The sequence below is a fragment of the Struthio camelus genome, chromosome 32 (assembly GCF_040807025.1).
Source record: "Struthio camelus isolate bStrCam1 chromosome 32, bStrCam1.hap1, whole genome shotgun sequence".
Lineage (NCBI taxonomy): Eukaryota > Metazoa > Chordata > Aves > Struthioniformes > Struthionidae > Struthio > Struthio camelus.
In genome coordinates, this window is record NC_090973.1 from 2,779,453 (window position 1) to 2,795,444 (window position 15,992).

The following is a 15,992-nucleotide window of genomic DNA, read 5'->3' on the forward strand; positions in this document are numbered from 1 at the left end:
GGGGTGTTTTATGTCCTGACTCTCCATCCCCTTGGTCCTTTCCAGAAAGTGTAGGCTTACGGTAGTAGCAAGCCAGCACCTTGGAAAACCTGCTCAGCTGAAATGACATCCCTGGGCAAGGGGAGAGGGAGTTAAAACTGATGCTGTTGGGACATGGATTTTTGTGTCACTACTATTGCAACAAGCTGAGCAGCCAGCAGTAGGCAAACAGGCAGGAGCTGAGAGATCATCCAGTGCATCAAAATGCCCTCTCAGGAGAGGGCTACATCCCCTTTCCTTTCACAGCAGCTGATTGGCCAGCAGCAGGTGGGCAGCCATGTGAGGTCATCAAGAGCATGGCAAAGCCCATGAGGAAGACATGAGAGCCTGGAGGGAGGAAGGAGGGAGAAGCAGGTAACATGACAGCACTGGCCTAGTGATTGTGAGATCACCTCTATGACTGCAGCTGATTGGGCAGCAGCAGGCAGGTGGTCACTGTGAGGTCCTCAGGGGCAGGAGAAAGCCCCCAGGAGAGAGGGCAGAGGCAGAGGCAGAGGCCAGCAAAGCTGGCCTGGCTGGGAGCTTGTTTGTGAGGTCACTTTTATTGCAGCAATCTGATTGGGTGGCAGGCAGGCAGGTGCTGTGAGGTCATGAGGCAGATGAGAAAACCTTCCCCATGGAGAAGAGAGCTCAGGGGAAGGGGAGAGGTGAGTGAGAGAGATGTGTCTAGGGTGCTGATTGTGAGGTCAATTCCTTACATCAGCCGGACTGGCCATTAGCATGTAGGTCAGCAGGGAGGCATTGTGAGGTCATCAAGAGCATCAGAAAACTGCCACCAGCAGAAAGGAGAGCTAAGGGGGAGGCAGGTAAAGGGGGGAAACAATGCGATGATGATGCAAACATCTTTTGCACTGTGGCAAGATCTTTGGAACTGAAGTTATAACGGTGATACAAAGATGACATTCCCATTTGTTTAATACAGTCCTTTATCAATAGAAATGGATCATGCATGCTCTGGAGTGGTCATGTAGGACCACAGGCCAGCTGGATAATAAGGATTAACTGGAACAACCCCATTCAGGGACTCTCACCTGCTCCACCTGAAGATGCTGTTGCAAGGACACCTGTGGCAGAGACTACCCTCAAAAGCCAGAGAGCAGCCAACTATCCTGTTTATAAGATTTGGATTCCCCACATGAGCATTCCCTAAGCAAAAGTTCCCAATGGATTAGGTTTTTTTTATCTATCTATCTATCTATCTATACATATATATATGTTTATAAACACTCTGTCCATGAATGTCTGTGAAGCAAACAGATCATTTGGATGCATCATGTTCTGGTTATGGACCTAGGCACTCATGCTGTGCCCCTCAGCTCCTGCTATAGGCTCTGTGTGGAGCTTTAGAGCCAGCACGCTGTTTCCTACAGCCAAGGTGAGAGATTTGGCTGCGAGTCTGGTCCTGGTGCTGGCAAATGTCTCCTGAAGATGCCAAAGACATCATCCTGGAGAGGGAGCAGGGGCATGTCTTCATTCTGTCACTCTTGGCCCATCTCTGGCCCATGTCCATGTGTGTCTGTTTGGTGATGTTTTTGCAGCTGAGCAGAGGGGTCCCAGCCCTCAGGGAGAGGAGGGGTCCCAGCCCTCAGGGAGAGCGTGTCCTTTGGGTGAGGGCTGAGCCTGGCCCCACATCTCCCCATAGGGTAGGAGAGGGGCAGTGCCAGCCCTGGGGCTTGCTGAGCAGGTGGTCACCCCATGGCGGAGGGGCCATGGGATTGATCAGAGCAGGCACTGCTCTTCTGCACCCTGGCTGTTGGAAGCCCGCATGAGAAAAGCGTTCACAGAGCGAGACCCCACGGAGGTGGGTAACGCACATGGGCACTGCAAACACAACCCTTGCTCCTGCTGAGGCTCAGGCTCCAGCTCCACATCTCCCACAGGGAGAGATGGGCCAGGGCTAGGGAGGGAGGGGGCTGTCTCAGGGCAGGGGGCTGCCAACAGGGAGGCTCCAGGCCGCGGGGCCGGAGGTGGTGTCTGAGGCCCGGCTGCCCCCAGAGCCTTCAAGGTCACCCTAGCCCTGCCCCACTGCTTCAGGGATTTGCTGGTGGCACCATCATTGTCACCATCAGCAGCACTGGTGCTTTTCCCTCATGCCTGCATTTGGATATCCAGTCCCCTCCCATAATCACTTCCCACTTCTGCATACACGGCCCAGCCCTCCTGCAAGGTCCCCAGCACCAGTGCTCCATCCTGGATAGGAGCCGGGATGTCCACAGCTCTGGGACGTGCTGCTGCCCGTGGAGGGTCAGCACAGGGCCTGGCACTGGAGGAGCTCCCAGTGGGGCACGGGGAAACGCTGCTGCGGGAGAGGGTGCTGGTGACAGCCACCGGCTCCCTCCTCTCCTCGAGGGCAGGATCCTGCTGTTTGCAGCGCTACCAAGCCCTGGCTGTTCCTGGCGGGGAGCCTGGCTTTGCCCTGTCCTGGCTGGAGGAAGAAGGGGGCTCACACAGCCCTCACTTCTGGGCTGTGGCTTGGCTGCCGGGGGAGAGGAGAGCTGTCCCTCTCCTGGGACCCAGAGCTGAAACCCTCCTGCGAAGCAAAGCCAGCGCTGGGCAGAACTGGGGCTAGTGGAGTTACCCTCTGCCTCCTCGAGAGAGGCACCAGACCCTGGGCACACAGGTCTGATTTTGTCTGGTGGCCTGACAGTGCCGGCTGCAGGGGAGAGGCGAGCTGTGCTCAGGCAGCTGGGCAGGGAGAGCTGGCGGCAGCTGCACGGCCCCATGCTTTCCTGGGGCTGGGAAGGCTGAAACCAGTAACTGAGTGGAGGATGGATGCATAAGTAGTGGGAGGAGGGGATGATGAAGGAAAGAAAAAAATGCAAAGGAAAAAGTAGGGTACATAAATAATTTCAGTGTAGGAAAAGAAAATTAAAGCAGGAAAAAATGCTGCTCTCAAAAACTGCCAGATTAGTTACAGAATCTCAACATTTTTTACATATAGATATTAACATAGACCCTATAGGTACAGACACAGATCCAGACACAGAGGCATTTGGTGACTCTTCCCCATTGCAGGAGATCTCTCTGAGTAGATCAGGTGTCAGCTCAGTGCGGGAAAGGAAATGAGCCAGGACAAAGGTGGAGTGTGTTTTTGTGTGCTCGGCCTTAGCCCCACTGCCCATCAGTGTGTGGTATGGGGAACCCCTCCGGAAGAGCCAGCGGGATGCGGCGATCAGAGACCTGCCCCCATCTGGAGGAGGGAGGGCAGTTTGGGTGCCAGATGCTGCACAACCACCGAACCCTCCTCCCCAGTTGGCTCCTGTGTGAGAGGGTCTCGCCTGTGGGCAGTGGGGCTCAGCCCATTAAAATCCCGGCCTAGGAACAGGGATCCTGTCTCAGCTCCCATCGGCACCAGCTTTAGGGATGGACATGAAAAGTTTTCTTCCATCGAAACACGCCCTTATGAGCAGCCTCGGGGATGGGCCCATCCCGAGGCTGGGGGCTGATCCATGACTTTGGGCTGGAGCCCGCATGTTGGGGTGATCCCTTCTCCAGTCCCCTGCCCTCTTCCTCTTCTGCCTCCTGCCCTGCTGAAGGAAACGTCCCTTCCCACCGCTGCCTGCTCCTGTCCCCTGCACCCTGCACACAGATATTCCCCTGCACAGACCCAACCTGGCACCCCAGGTGAGGCAGCTCCTTCTCCTGCCCCCGCAGCCCAGCAGCAGGAGGGCAGAGGGGTGGGGGTGGACGGGAGCAGGAGGGGGGTCCCAGAGCTGCCCAGGGCCCTGGTGCTGCCTGCCGGGAAGGACCCAGCTCTGGGCTGTGCCAGGAGTGCTCGGGGGTCCATGAGGGCTGCAGGAACCAGGAGCAGCCCCTGGAAACAGGGGTCCCTGCAGAGCCAGAGGAGGGGAAATCCCAGCCCCGGGCACCCAAACAAGCTGCTCTGTGCCATGTGCTGGGGCAGCGGGAAGCAGAGCTGCCTCCCAGCCGCTGTGGGGAGGTGATCCCTGGGCAATGAGCCCTCTGGGGTTGGCTGGGGTGTTCAGGGCCCTGCTGTCACCTCCAGACTCACTCCTGTGGGGCCGCAGAGCAGGGCTAACCCTGTCACTGCAGCTCTGTGGTGGCCACCATGCCTTGGGACAGGGAGGCCCAGGCACAGCCCCTGGGAAAAGAGCAAGTGGGGGCACTCCCAGGGTGAGGAGACTGGACCTCCCTGCCCAGAGGGGCATTATGGGACCCTGCATTACAGGACCCTGTGGAGAGACCCACTTTGGCTGGAAACTCTTGTGTGTGGGTTGCAGGATGGAAATGTCTCTGCCAGCAGGAATATCCTCCAGCTGGGCTGCTCACTATTCCCACCCTCCAGGGACCATGGGCGCTTGCAGGCACACAGCCTGTCTCAGAGCCTGCTGCTCCCGAGACGTGCCCCTTCCCTGCTGCAGTTTCTTGGTGCTTTGCTCTCCCTGATCAGACTTGAGGAGACACCCCAACACGTGGGGAGGGAAGCACCAGCTCTGGATCAAACTCCCAAATGGTTTTAATAAGAACAAATACCAATGCATGGCGTAAAAGTAGAGACATGAAAATAGAAAAAAAAACGCTCTAATAGAAAAATTTCTAACACCAGTGGGAGAAGGGAGACTGGTGTCTGGCACTCAGGGCTCTCCCAGCTGCACAGACCTCTCTTCGGTCCCAGGAGCTCCCAACTGCATGGCAGAGGTGGGCTCCCCTGGCCCTGGGCTTGGGGACCTTTTGGCACCAGGGTCCAGTCTCACAGCCTTGGTGTCCTCATGGGGATGTGCCAGAGACGCCTCTTCAGCATCATCGTACCCCGTGTCCACAGGGGGCAGGCATAGGGCAGCTCTCTTGGCTCTGGGAGCCCTGTCACTTTCGCGGGAGTGCAGGCTCTCCCCTGGAAGCAGCAAGGTCAGTGTGTTGCAGTTGGCCCCGTGCGTGTGCCCCTCCTGGGCTGTAAATCCCCTTCCTCCCCCTCCTCTCACCTCCCTGAGATTTTCAGCCTGTTATCTCCCCCCAGTTTCCCCACTAGGAAAACTCCTGGGGCAGGTTCCCTCCCCATCCTGGCAGGTCGAGCTCTCAGTGTGCAGCGACTCTTCGGGCTCCACGGACGGCACCCCAGGCCCCAGCCCCACTGTGTTTCCCCCTCACCTCTCTGGGCCTCCCCAGGTCCGACTCCCTCCTCCGCTTCCCTAGGTGCTTCCCAATCTCCCTGCCCAGGAACAAGATCCTCCCCAGGGTCAGAGACTTCCCTTGGCATCATCATAGCCGTCTGCTGGGTCACCTCTGGGCAGAACAGGGACATCTGAAAGGAGAGGGGAGCAGGTGGCAATGAGAAGAGCCCTCCCACAGAGCAGAGGAAGCAAGGGCGTGCAGGAACGAGGGGCTGAGACGCTGGTGTTGGTGGGGTCACAGGAGACCCAGGATCCTGCCCACCTCCCCTGGGGTCGCAGGAGCGTGTGCGCGACAGCAGGGATCCCTCTCGCCCAGCCGCAGGGTTAGCAGTGCTGAGCTCTGCACCAGAGCTGGCTGTGGAGACTCCCTGTGTGCTTGGGGAGATGCCGGTGCCTTGCAGCTCAGCTCCTTAGGGCGAGCTTGGGGCCTGCTGGAGGCAGGGACAGGTCAAGCCCAGGAAGTCCCCCTGTGACCCCACGGGGCACAGGGCTGCAGGCACCCAGCTCTGATGGGCACGTCTGACCCTCGTCTGCTCTGGAGTTGCTCCCGAGGGCGATTCCTCCCCACCCCGATGGTGACACTCAGTGACACTGCTGCTGGTCACACAGCTACAGGGAGGAGAGACCGACCTTTCCTCTGTCTCCCCCTCCATTACCTGGTGCTGACCCAGGACCATCCTCCTCCTCACTGTCTCTAGGCTCGGGTTGCAGCTTGGTCAGGGACCTCTCTGAAGAGGAGCCTGGCAAGAGGAGCAGAAGGTGTTATTGGAGTGAGCCCTGATGACCCTGCTCATGGCCAGTGCTGCTGGGGATGGGGACCCACACAGCAGGGACTGCATGGGGAGGAGGGCTCAGGGACTCCTCCTGCTCCCATGGGACAACCTCATCTCAAAGGGCCTTTCCAAGCTGCCTGGGGACAGCCCCCTCCCTCACCCGCCAGGCACAACCTCGGGGTGCAGTGGGGCAGGGAGGGAGGCACTGTGCCCTGGGCTGGGACAGGCAGAGCTGGTAGGGAGGCAGCTCCTCTCCTGAGCCCAGCACTGCGCTGCTCTCCCCTCAGACCCCCATGGCCCAGCGCTGCGGGGACCACTGGCCTGGGGGCTGCCAAGGTCCTGCCCTGGGTCAAGGCCAGGGGAAAGGGCCCTGCAGACGTGCTCCCTCCCACGAGGGACCCACACTGACCTGAGTGACTGAACTGCGCCTCCTTCTCCCACGTCCAGCTGTAGTTGATCTCCTGGTACACGGCCTCAGAGAAGGGCTCCAGAGACCTCCTGGAGCCTGAGACAGAGGCAGGGTTGGCACAGGGACATGGGGACAGGAGATCAGACCCCGACGCAGTCACCCAGCCCTTCCCCCTGGGCTAGCCCAGGACTGACCTCACAGCCCAACCCCACTGCTCTGTCTAGGCACCACAGCCACGTCCCCAGTGACAACAGCATCCCTGGGGAGATGGCCTCGGGCAATGTCACCCTCATGCTATCTCTTCTGAGACAGCCCCATGCCCCTTTTGGCCCAGGGTCCGATCCCTGCTCTGACCCTGGAGCAACTCCTAAGTCTCCTCTCCCCAGGGAGCTCCCCTCTCTCTGCCAGACGGGCCCATAGCATGGCCTCTACCCCACCACAGGTGGGCAAGGCTGGATGAAGGGAGCAGCCCAAGGACTGGACAACCACACCGAGAGATCCCCCTGCCCTGCGCTCCTCCCGGCACCACTCCTGCCCCACAGCCTCCCCTCCAGCGCTGCCCAGAGCATGGACAGCAGCATCCTCAGATGTCTTTTGCTGCTCCCTTCTCCCCCAGCCACTTCCTGCAATTTATCTCCTCACTCATCACCATCTCCTCCCAGGTTTGGGCTCTCTCCTCTCCTGGTTGCTGGTGTCCCACAGCCAGACAGTGAAGGGACAGGGAATAGGACAGGAGGCAGCACCCCTACCCCAGCTCCATTTGTGCCCCTCATGGACAACCTACAGCACCCGTGGGGCTGCCAAGAGGCATTGTCCACCCTGCGACCAATGAGGAAGGACTCACCTCTGCGCTGAGCCCTGGCACTTTGCACTTGCCCCACCAGGAGGGCCAGGAGCAGGCAGAGCAGGGCCCCCAGGATGATGCAGATGACAACAGGCACCAAGACTCTCCCGCTCTCCCTCGCACGGACCTGGGTAGCATCTGCATGGGCAAGGACATGGACGAGGCAGCCTCTGGCCTGGGGGAGGTAGGGGCCCAGGGACACCCCACTCCTGACCCTCCCACACATGGCAGCATGGGGAAGGGGCACAGGGGTGGGTCAGGGGCAGCTCCACACTGCTGGGTGAATCACAGCCCTCCCCAAAGCCACCCACTCCCACCCCAGAGCCTCTTCTCTGCAGCTTCGCACCCCAGCACAGAGCCCCTTCCCTCGGGCTGCAGGTCACAGCCTGGCCCTGGGGAGATCAACCCCCAGGGAACAGGGGAGGTTACCTGCTCGGAGGGGTGATGTTGTCATCATCCTGGGTGCTGCTGCAGAGCAGAGAGAAAGAGAGAGAGAGAGAAAGAAAGATGCATTTGCGTGTGTGTGTGTGTGTGTGTCTGCGGATGTTCCCTACAAGCCCCATCTGAACTGTCCTTCTCTGGGTCCCCGTGAGAGGCCCAGGGCCCTCTGCTCTGGGCCATGGGGACAACAGCACCAGCAGCCCAGGGGATGTGCCTGGGGGGCGGGATGCAGGAGTCCCACGGCCAGAGGCCTGATGACACCTGGCCCCACAACAGCTGCTCCCCACCTGGCACCAGACACCTGACCTCCCCAGGGACATCCTTGCTCTGACGAGCTCTGGGGCCTTGTGAGGACACAATTGGGGAAACATGTCCCAAAATGAGGGATGAAGTGCTGCCACTCACCAGAGCAATTCACAGAAGCATCTTCCTTGTGCTGGCAGGCATCACTGTCCCCAGGCCGGGCCCAGTAGTCCCAGAGAGATAGCTCCGTCCCTCTGCACTCCATCTGCTTCAGCCAGATGGGACCCGTCCCCTCCCCAAACACAGCCTCCCCCACGACAGACACGGCAGGGCCACAGCCCAACTGCCTGCATGCAACCTCGGTGTCCTTCATGCCCCACGAGTCGTCGCATACTGTCCCCCAGGAGCCATGGTGCCAAACCTCCACTCTGCCCGAGCACCGGTCCTCTCCTCCCACGGCACGAATCTTCTCCATCTCTGGAAAAGGTAGAAACCCCCACATCACTGGGGCAGCTGGGAGAGCCTGGCCAGGGAAGAAGGACACACAGAGGAGCAGTACCTGTGCAGCTCGTAGAGTTGGGGCACTTGGCCACTGGGGCTGAGGAGGTTTCTGGTCGTCTCCCTGCAGAAGGAAATACTGTGCTGAAGGGGCTGCTTCACGGGGGTCATGCAGATGGGAGCAGGACTGACCTGTGCGTGAACCTCCCAGTGCCTCCTTGGTCATGGACACAGCTGAAACTCCCAGTAATGCAGCGTATAACAGCGCTGCATTCCAGGGCTACCCTTGACTGTTCACCCTCCAAGGGCTAATGACTAGCAATGGAGCAGACGGATGTTGCCAGAGGGGAGGCTTGTCTGAGCTCCGGTGCCAGCAGTGCCCTGGCCAGGGCCTGTTTCCTACAGAACCCTCAGCCACCAGGACTGGTTGCACTCTCTCCCTTCCCATTCCCTCAGCAAACCACAGCCATGAGTGGGATGCTCTGCATGGACTTCCCAAGCTAATAGGTGGTTGTCTGGGCCCTCTCTACGGGCAACAGAGAGCAGCAGGCACCTCTGGAAGTGTCCAAGGTAAGGTGGAAGAGGCACTGCCTGGAGGTGCCTCTACCTCTCCTTGGGCTATGCAAGGAGCTCAGGACAGCTATTGTTGATGGATGTGTGTCACTCTGAGAGCTGATGTTGTGTTTGTGTCACTGACAGCAGAACGGCCTGAAACGCAAAGTAAAAGCCACTCCAAGCTCTTTCTCTGTGTTGCACCTTGCTGAACAGGGAGCAAGACCTGGTGTGAGCCTTTGCGCCCAGGTAGCTCCAGCCTTACCATTGCAGGTGATGTGGGTCTCTTCTCGTTGGTCATCACATGACTGTGGGTTCCAGGGAGCAGAGGGGCACTGCCAAAAGGAGCTGTTTGTCTTCCCACACTCAACACGATCCAGCCACGTGGGGCCAGACACCCTGCCACTTGGAATGTTTATTTCAATGGACCCTCCATCTCCACAGCCCAGCTGTTTGCACACCAGGGACACAGTGTCAGGAGTCATCGAGTTGGAACAAACACTGCCCCATGTCCCGTTGTAGAAAACCTGCAGGCGCCCAGAGCAGCCATCGCTGTTCTCCAGCCTCAGGGCCATGAACTCTGGAAGGAAAGGCACAAAGTTGGAGGGAACAAGCTGGTCCGGGGGTGAGGAGAGAGAAACCTAAAGCACCCCTGACAATGCCCCAGGTTATTCTGCAGCATCCATGGGCAGGAAGGGTTACTCCAAGAAGCAGGGACCCTTCTGGCTACCTCAGGGCTCAGAGAGGCAGAGGGCACTGCTGGCAAGTCACCCTTTCACCCAGGGAGCAGAGAGAAGTCCCTGAGGTGCAGCAGTGCCCTCCCCTCTAACCCTTGGGGACAGCTGGGCTCTCCCTATAATCCTGACGAGGTCCAATGGGGACAGTGCACAGGTGTCCCCAGGACGGGGGCAGGAAGGGGGCTCAGGGCAGCCAGGGGCAGTCTCGGCCATGCCCTGCTCTCCCCTCATCCCTACCTCCCTGGGCACCATGCTCCCATCACCACTCCCAGCACAGACCTGAGCAGACGACTCCTGCGTCCTCTTTGTGCCTGCAGCTGTGCTGCCCCCAGCCCCCGTGAGGGCAGACCCAGAGAGCAGCTTCACCCCCGGAGCACTTCACGTTGTCCAGCCAGATCTGCCCAGAGCCTCTCCCGTAACGAGCAGAGCCGGTCGCCTGCACAGCCACCCCACAGCCCAGCTGACGGCAAACGACGGTGGCGTCGGACAGGTCCCAGGAGTCATCGCAGACGGTCCCCCAGGTGCCCTGGTAGTAGATCTCCACTCTTCTGGCACAGCGCCCCGTCCCATTCACCAGCCGGACCCGCCGGCTCCCTGCAGCCAGGAGAAACCCCGTTCGTCAGGCCTTACGGCACGGGGCAGTGCAGTGCTTCGGGAACTGTCAGAGCGACTCACCCGAGCAAACCACCCCCACGTCCTCAGCAATTCCTGCTTGTGCTGCCTCAGGCAGCGAGGTGTTGCAGAGGGTCAGGCGAGTCTCCTTCCCTGCACACTGGACCCTTCTCAGACCCACAGGGCCCCTCCCTCGCTCCGGCTTTGGTGGGTTGTAGGCCTGCTCTGCCTCTCCGCACTGGAGCTGCCGGCACACCACACTGGCATCATTCATGTCCCACTGGTCATCCAGGACTCTGCTCCACGTCCCATGCAGGGGCATCTCCACTCGCCCATCACACCGGCTCCCTCCATCCATCAGCCGCAGGGAGCCAGAGGGCCCTGCCCAGAGAGAGAGGGGGAATGCCCTGGACTCTCTGTGACACCGAGGAGCCCTGCACCCTGCCATGTGTCTCCCATTTCTGATGCCTTTGGACACCTTGGAGCTCACCCATCCGTATCCAGCTCACAGTGAGGAGCTCAAGGATGGCAGTTTTCCAAGGGATTTGTTTTCTTTTTTCACTCTAATCATGCACAGGATGAACACGAGCCTTGCTCCATCTCCACGCTGGGACTGGCCCCTGCTGTGACACCCAGGGGAGAGCCCACACGTCTCTGCCCCTCTGCATCCTTATGGATCGGGGACTGGGAGCTGGTGTCCTCAGCCGGAAGCAGAAGGAGAGGGTCTTTCTGACAAAACAGCATGAGTTTGAAACGCATACTGACAAGAAGCGAGGGCACACCCCAGCCCTGCTGTGCAGCTCAGCCTCAGGGACTGCTCCTGCTGGATGCACCCAGGGCAGCCCCTGCAGGCAGTGGGATCGTGGTCTGCAGCACTCTCTGCAGGTCTAGGATGGGGCTGTTTGTTAGAAGCAGGGAACTATGTCCTGCAGCCTCATCCTGTGCCTGTGCTGCAGGAGGAGAGTAGAGGAGCCCAGACCTCATGCTGGCCCCCGGTACTTGAACTATCTGTCCTGGGGAGGCAGAGATGCCTCCTCTGTGCTCACTCCTCCTTCCTCACCAGGTAAAATGGTCTGCCTGCAGGCAAAGCCCTTTGAACCCCTCCACTGGAAGCCAGGGCTTCTCCAGGAAGAAATTCAGTTTGTCACTGCCATGGGCTCCCCAGCTTTGGGTTGCTGTGTCACACACAAGGGGCAGGTTTAGTTAATCCTGCATTTTCCCTGAACTCACCTGAGCAAACAACACCAGCATCATTGTCATGTGAGCATGGGAAGGCCCCCAAGGCAGTCACAGGGCACTGTCCCAAATGGGATTTGGTCCCGTCACAGTGGAAGGTGTCTCTCCAGACAGGGCCGGTTCCTTTCCCAAAATGCCCTCCTCCAGGAACGGACTCAGCAAACCCACAACTGAGCTGATGACAGAGAACGTGCGCATCGGGGAGGTCCCAGCAAGAGTCACAGAGGGTTCCCCAGGTCCCCAGCACCTGGATCTCCACCCGCCCCAAACACGCCGTGCTGCCATTCACCAGCCTAAATCCTGGGGAAAGAGGAGAAAAAGTGAGGAGGGCTTTGTGCTCTTGCACCCTCAGGTGTTCAAGGAGACGCCAAAGGGATAGCAGCCCTTTCTCCTCCTTCCACATCATTTCAAGATTGCAGACAATGACTCCACCCCTCCTGGACTCACACCACGCTGAGCACAGTCACTTCCCTCCTCCCCTACCCTACAGCGCATGGCTCACAGGAGGCATTTCACACCTCCTCCCTGAATGCTCACGTGTGCAGGTGACACCAGCATCATTCGCGTGGGTGCAGGTCTGGTTGCTGAGGGACATCCTGGGGCAGGAGGAGAGGAAGGATTCATTCCCCACACACTGCAGCTCTTTGTCCCAGATGGGACCGACCCCCTCTCCAAAGGGAGCTGCTCCAGGGACGGACAGGGCTGTGCCACACTGCAGCTCCCTGCAGATAACGTTGGCAGCTTTGAGAACAAAGTGTGAGTCACAGACTGTTCTCCACTGTTCTCCATCTCTGATCTCCACACGTCCTGAGCAGGGGCTGTCTCCTCCAACCAGCTGGACAAATCCTGGAAAAACCCACCGATGACAGGGAGTTCACAGAGGCTTCTGGCAATTATATACCTGCCTCCCACATGATTCCCAAGGCAGCCACATCCAAAATGCCCCATGAACATCCCAGCAGCAGCTGTCAGTGGGTGTTGATGACACAAACCCCTCAGGGCCCCCTGCACCTCCTCTCACCCCCAACACAGCACCCAGGACTGGTGACTACCCCAGACCTCACAGCCACAGGTGCTGCTCAGGGAAATGCTGCTGCCCCAGACGCCCAGTCCTGCCCGGCACAGGCCCTGGGCACTGCAGCGCCTGGTCCAGGAAAATGGGCCCAGGTGTTCATGGCTGCTGCAGCCTGCTCAGCCTCTGGGGAGCTCAGGGCCAGGCTGAGGAATCACCTTGGAGCAGCCCAAAATGCAACCTGTTCCCGGGGGTGTCCTGGGGTGTTGGGGTGTCTGTGCAGGGAGACATGTCCCAGGCACAGAAATGGTGCAGCTGTAACCAGGTCTATGTCTGGGCCAGCTGCCCCCTCTGACGCATGCCCGGGGAGGGGTGTCCCCAGGCAGGGCCACAACACGCTGCCTGGGGTGCACGTCACAGGCCAGCAACCAGGCAGAGGAGCAGGGGACCTGTGTACAGCCCTGGCCCAACACCAGTGCACACTGCAAAAGCAGGAGCAGATGAGTGTCAGTGCGTGCTGGCAAAGCCCTGTGGCATTGGGCAGTGTGGAGAGCTGGGGGCCAGCAGGAGTGGCTGGACAGTGGGTCAGCGCCACCTGGACAGGTTGCATTCCCCATGGGGCTGTGACAGCCCTGGGGACCCTGCAAGGCTGGCCTGAGCATGTGGTGACATGGGAGGGAGCAGCTGACAGCCCTGCAGCCGCCAAGCCCCATGCCTGCATGGGACCAGTCCTCGTGGGGCAGCCCTGGGCATGGGGTGCAAGATGCTGCATGCTACCCTGCTCCTCTGCCCCAGGCCCTGCTCTTCTCCCCTCTGAAAAGCCCCTTCAGTTCAGCCGAGGGACTTGCATTGGTGAGGGGAATGACCCAAGCGACCCTGGCCATCTCCTGTCGTTCCCTGGCTGTGGGGTGCCAAGCAAGTCGTCCCTGGTGATTGGGGCATGGGCACCCCCAGCACTGCCAGCCAGGTCCTGGCAGAACTGGAGGAGATTGATGGAGACCAAGAGAGACCCCCTTGCAGGGGGATGGGGGATTCATCTCCCAGCTTGAAGCACTGCCTGAGGGTGGGCTGAGCCCCCCAGGACCTTCATGAGGTCTGTGCAGCACTGCAGTGGGATCACCCAGGGCTTTCCCCAGGGACATCAGCAACAACAGTCCCAGCTTGGCAGCCAGAATAGCCATGTCAGGGCCTCCTCTGGTGCCCATGTGTTTCTCCTTCAGGGCACAGCCTGGTTAGTCCCCTGATCCCAGACCCAACCCCAAAAGTGAGGCACTGCCTGACTCCTTACCTGAACAAATCACTCCAGTGTCCGCAGCACGAATGCAGTTATGTTCGCCCCAACCAGCATGACTACACTCAGACAGGGCAGTCTCGGTGCCTTGACAGTCAAGATCATCCAGCCAAATTGGGCCAGATCCTGGCCCAAAATATGCCTCCTGACTCGCTTGGAGAGCAGGTCCACAGCCCAGATGCTTACAAACTACAGCAGCATCTTTCACGTCCCAGTCATCGTCACACACTGTCCCCCACTGGCCCTCGTGTTTCACCTCCACTCTCCCAGCACAGCGCCTGCCTCCAGCCTCCAGCCTCACCTCCGCAGCACCTTCAAACACAGACACGGGTCCTGTTAGGAGAGCACCCAGCCCCAGCACTGTGGCTGTGCGACGTCCCCTGCCCAGGGTCTAGTCCCAGGCACCAGGGTGTGAGCCCTCTCCCCTCTGGGCTGTCCCGGGGCAATGTCGGGGTCCCTCCTCTCCCCACATGCTGCACTGGGCTGGGGGAAGCCCAGCTCTGGTCCTGCTGGGCCATTCCCACTCCAGAGCCTTTGGCACCTCCTCCCACCCCTCCACCTGGCCCATGCCCACCTGGACACTGTGTCAGGCTCTGCACAGAGCATCCACTCCTCCCCAGCCTGCTACCCTATGAACAGCCCTGAACCCCCAACCTACACACACACTGCTGCTCTTCCCAGAGCCCCCAGACCCCCTGCCCACTGTCTGCCCTAGGCACCACTCAACCCCACCCACCTCCCATAGGACTTTCCAGGTCCCCAGGGAGCACCAAGATGATCCCCACGATTTCTACCAGTCCTATTTCTACCATGCCTTTGCCACAGGCATGAATCCAGCCCCTGACCTTGGCCAGGGAAGGACACCTCTCTGCTGGGCTGTGGGTGTAGGCACCCTGGTCCCCTTCTCTCCGGGGGGGGGGGAATTGCCCCTCCTCAGGTGAGGGTCACCCCAACCACAGGGCAGTGAACAGCACAGAAACCCTCCGAGGCACTCCGGGGCTTGGCTGTGCCCTGGGAATCACTGAGTGCTGCAGTCTACAGCTGACCCACTGCCAGCTCCAGGGACACAGCGCTGGGGGAACAAGGCATCCCAAAAGGGTGCCCAAGATCGGGTAGCTATAAACACACTTAGGCACCAGCTGCCATAAGCACATGAGCCCTGGAAGCACAAATACCCTTCTCCCACCCACAGAAGCACAAGGAAACACACAGGGTGGATGGACTTGAGCACCTTCTGCCCCTTGTCTCACTGCTTTGTGGGATGAAACCCCTTTTCCAGAGGGATCCCGATGACCCCACTGGTGCCCGTTGGTCCCAGGGCCGTGGGACAAGGAAGCAGGCACTTACCCCTGCAGGGCTGCACCCAGAGGAGCAGCCACAGCACCTGAGGGACGAGGAGTCCCTCTGCCTCCATCCGCAGCCTCCTGCCCTGACGGTACTGCCCTGCTGCACCCCACTCCCTGCTACAGCTGCCGGCGACTCACAAGGGACAACAAAGACGGGAGGGAAATATACATCTGCAGGAGCTGGCCCAGCTGCAGGAGGAGCCAATCGAAGCAGCAGGCACCTTTTTAGACTTTATCTGGGGTTATCTCCCTTCTGACACAGCCCAGCCCTCCAATGAACTTCTCCAGCGCCGTTCATGACCATATATGAGAGATGGCTCTGCTGCGGATGTCACGGTCGTTGCTCTGGGGCATCATCACAGGACTCACCCCAGTGGGACAGGGCAGACTGTGGCAGGGAAATGGGTCTGTCGCCCCTTGTACCCCAGTGTGGGGACTGGGAGCTTTGAGTATCTCATACACAGTGTGTGCCCTGGTGCCCAAGGTGCGAATGTCTGGCTGTCCCTGTGCCAAGGGGACCATGGAGCTGGGACTGCACCTGGGACAGCTGTGTCAGGAAGGGAAGGAAACAGAAACAGCCCCTGACCCTGCTACAGCCCTGCTGTGCCAGGAGCGGCAGCAGTGAAAGGCCCCTTTGCCATGGCCAGAGACCCATCCCGTGAGCTCGGGTTCGTTGATCTCTTCCCAGACAGCCTGAGGTGGGTGCCTTGGCCAGGAGCAGGGAGCTGGGGCATTTCACTCCTCTGAGAGCAGACAGGGAAGCCCAGGCGTTCAGACCCCCCTGACTCTCTGGGAGTTCCCCCAAGGGCCCGTTATTCCCTCGCAGGGGC

General features: G+C 59.7%; 1 protein-coding gene across 3 annotated transcripts; it reads right to left on the bottom strand.

Moving 5' to 3' along the window:
- Positions 1-4,055: 4,055 nt before the first annotated feature.
- Positions 4,056-15,286, bottom strand: LOC138063464 (antigen WC1.1-like). 3 transcript variants are annotated; one of them, XM_068923097.1, is made up of 15 exons: positions 15,164-15,286; positions 13,814-14,128; positions 12,051-12,359; positions 11,508-11,813; positions 10,341-10,658; positions 9,945-10,259; positions 9,194-9,508; positions 8,438-8,500; positions 8,041-8,355; positions 7,624-7,659; positions 7,195-7,332; positions 6,351-6,446; positions 5,825-5,908; positions 5,146-5,299; positions 4,056-4,891 (listed from the first exon to the last, which is right to left on the bottom strand). In XM_068923097.1, the coding sequence occupies exons 1-14, from the start codon at positions 15,228-15,230 to the stop codon at positions 5,235-5,237; spliced, it is 2,742 nt and encodes a 913-aa protein (XP_068779198.1). In that variant the 5' UTR covers positions 15,231-15,286; the 3' UTR covers positions 4,056-4,891; positions 5,146-5,234. The 3 variants fall into 3 exon arrangements, with proteins under 3 accessions (XP_068779198.1, XP_068779197.1, XP_068779199.1); XM_068923096.1 differs by having other exon boundaries at positions 7,624-7,662; XM_068923098.1 differs by lacking the exon at positions 5,825-5,908 and having other exon boundaries at positions 7,624-7,662.
- Positions 15,287-15,992: the final 706 nt, after the last annotated feature.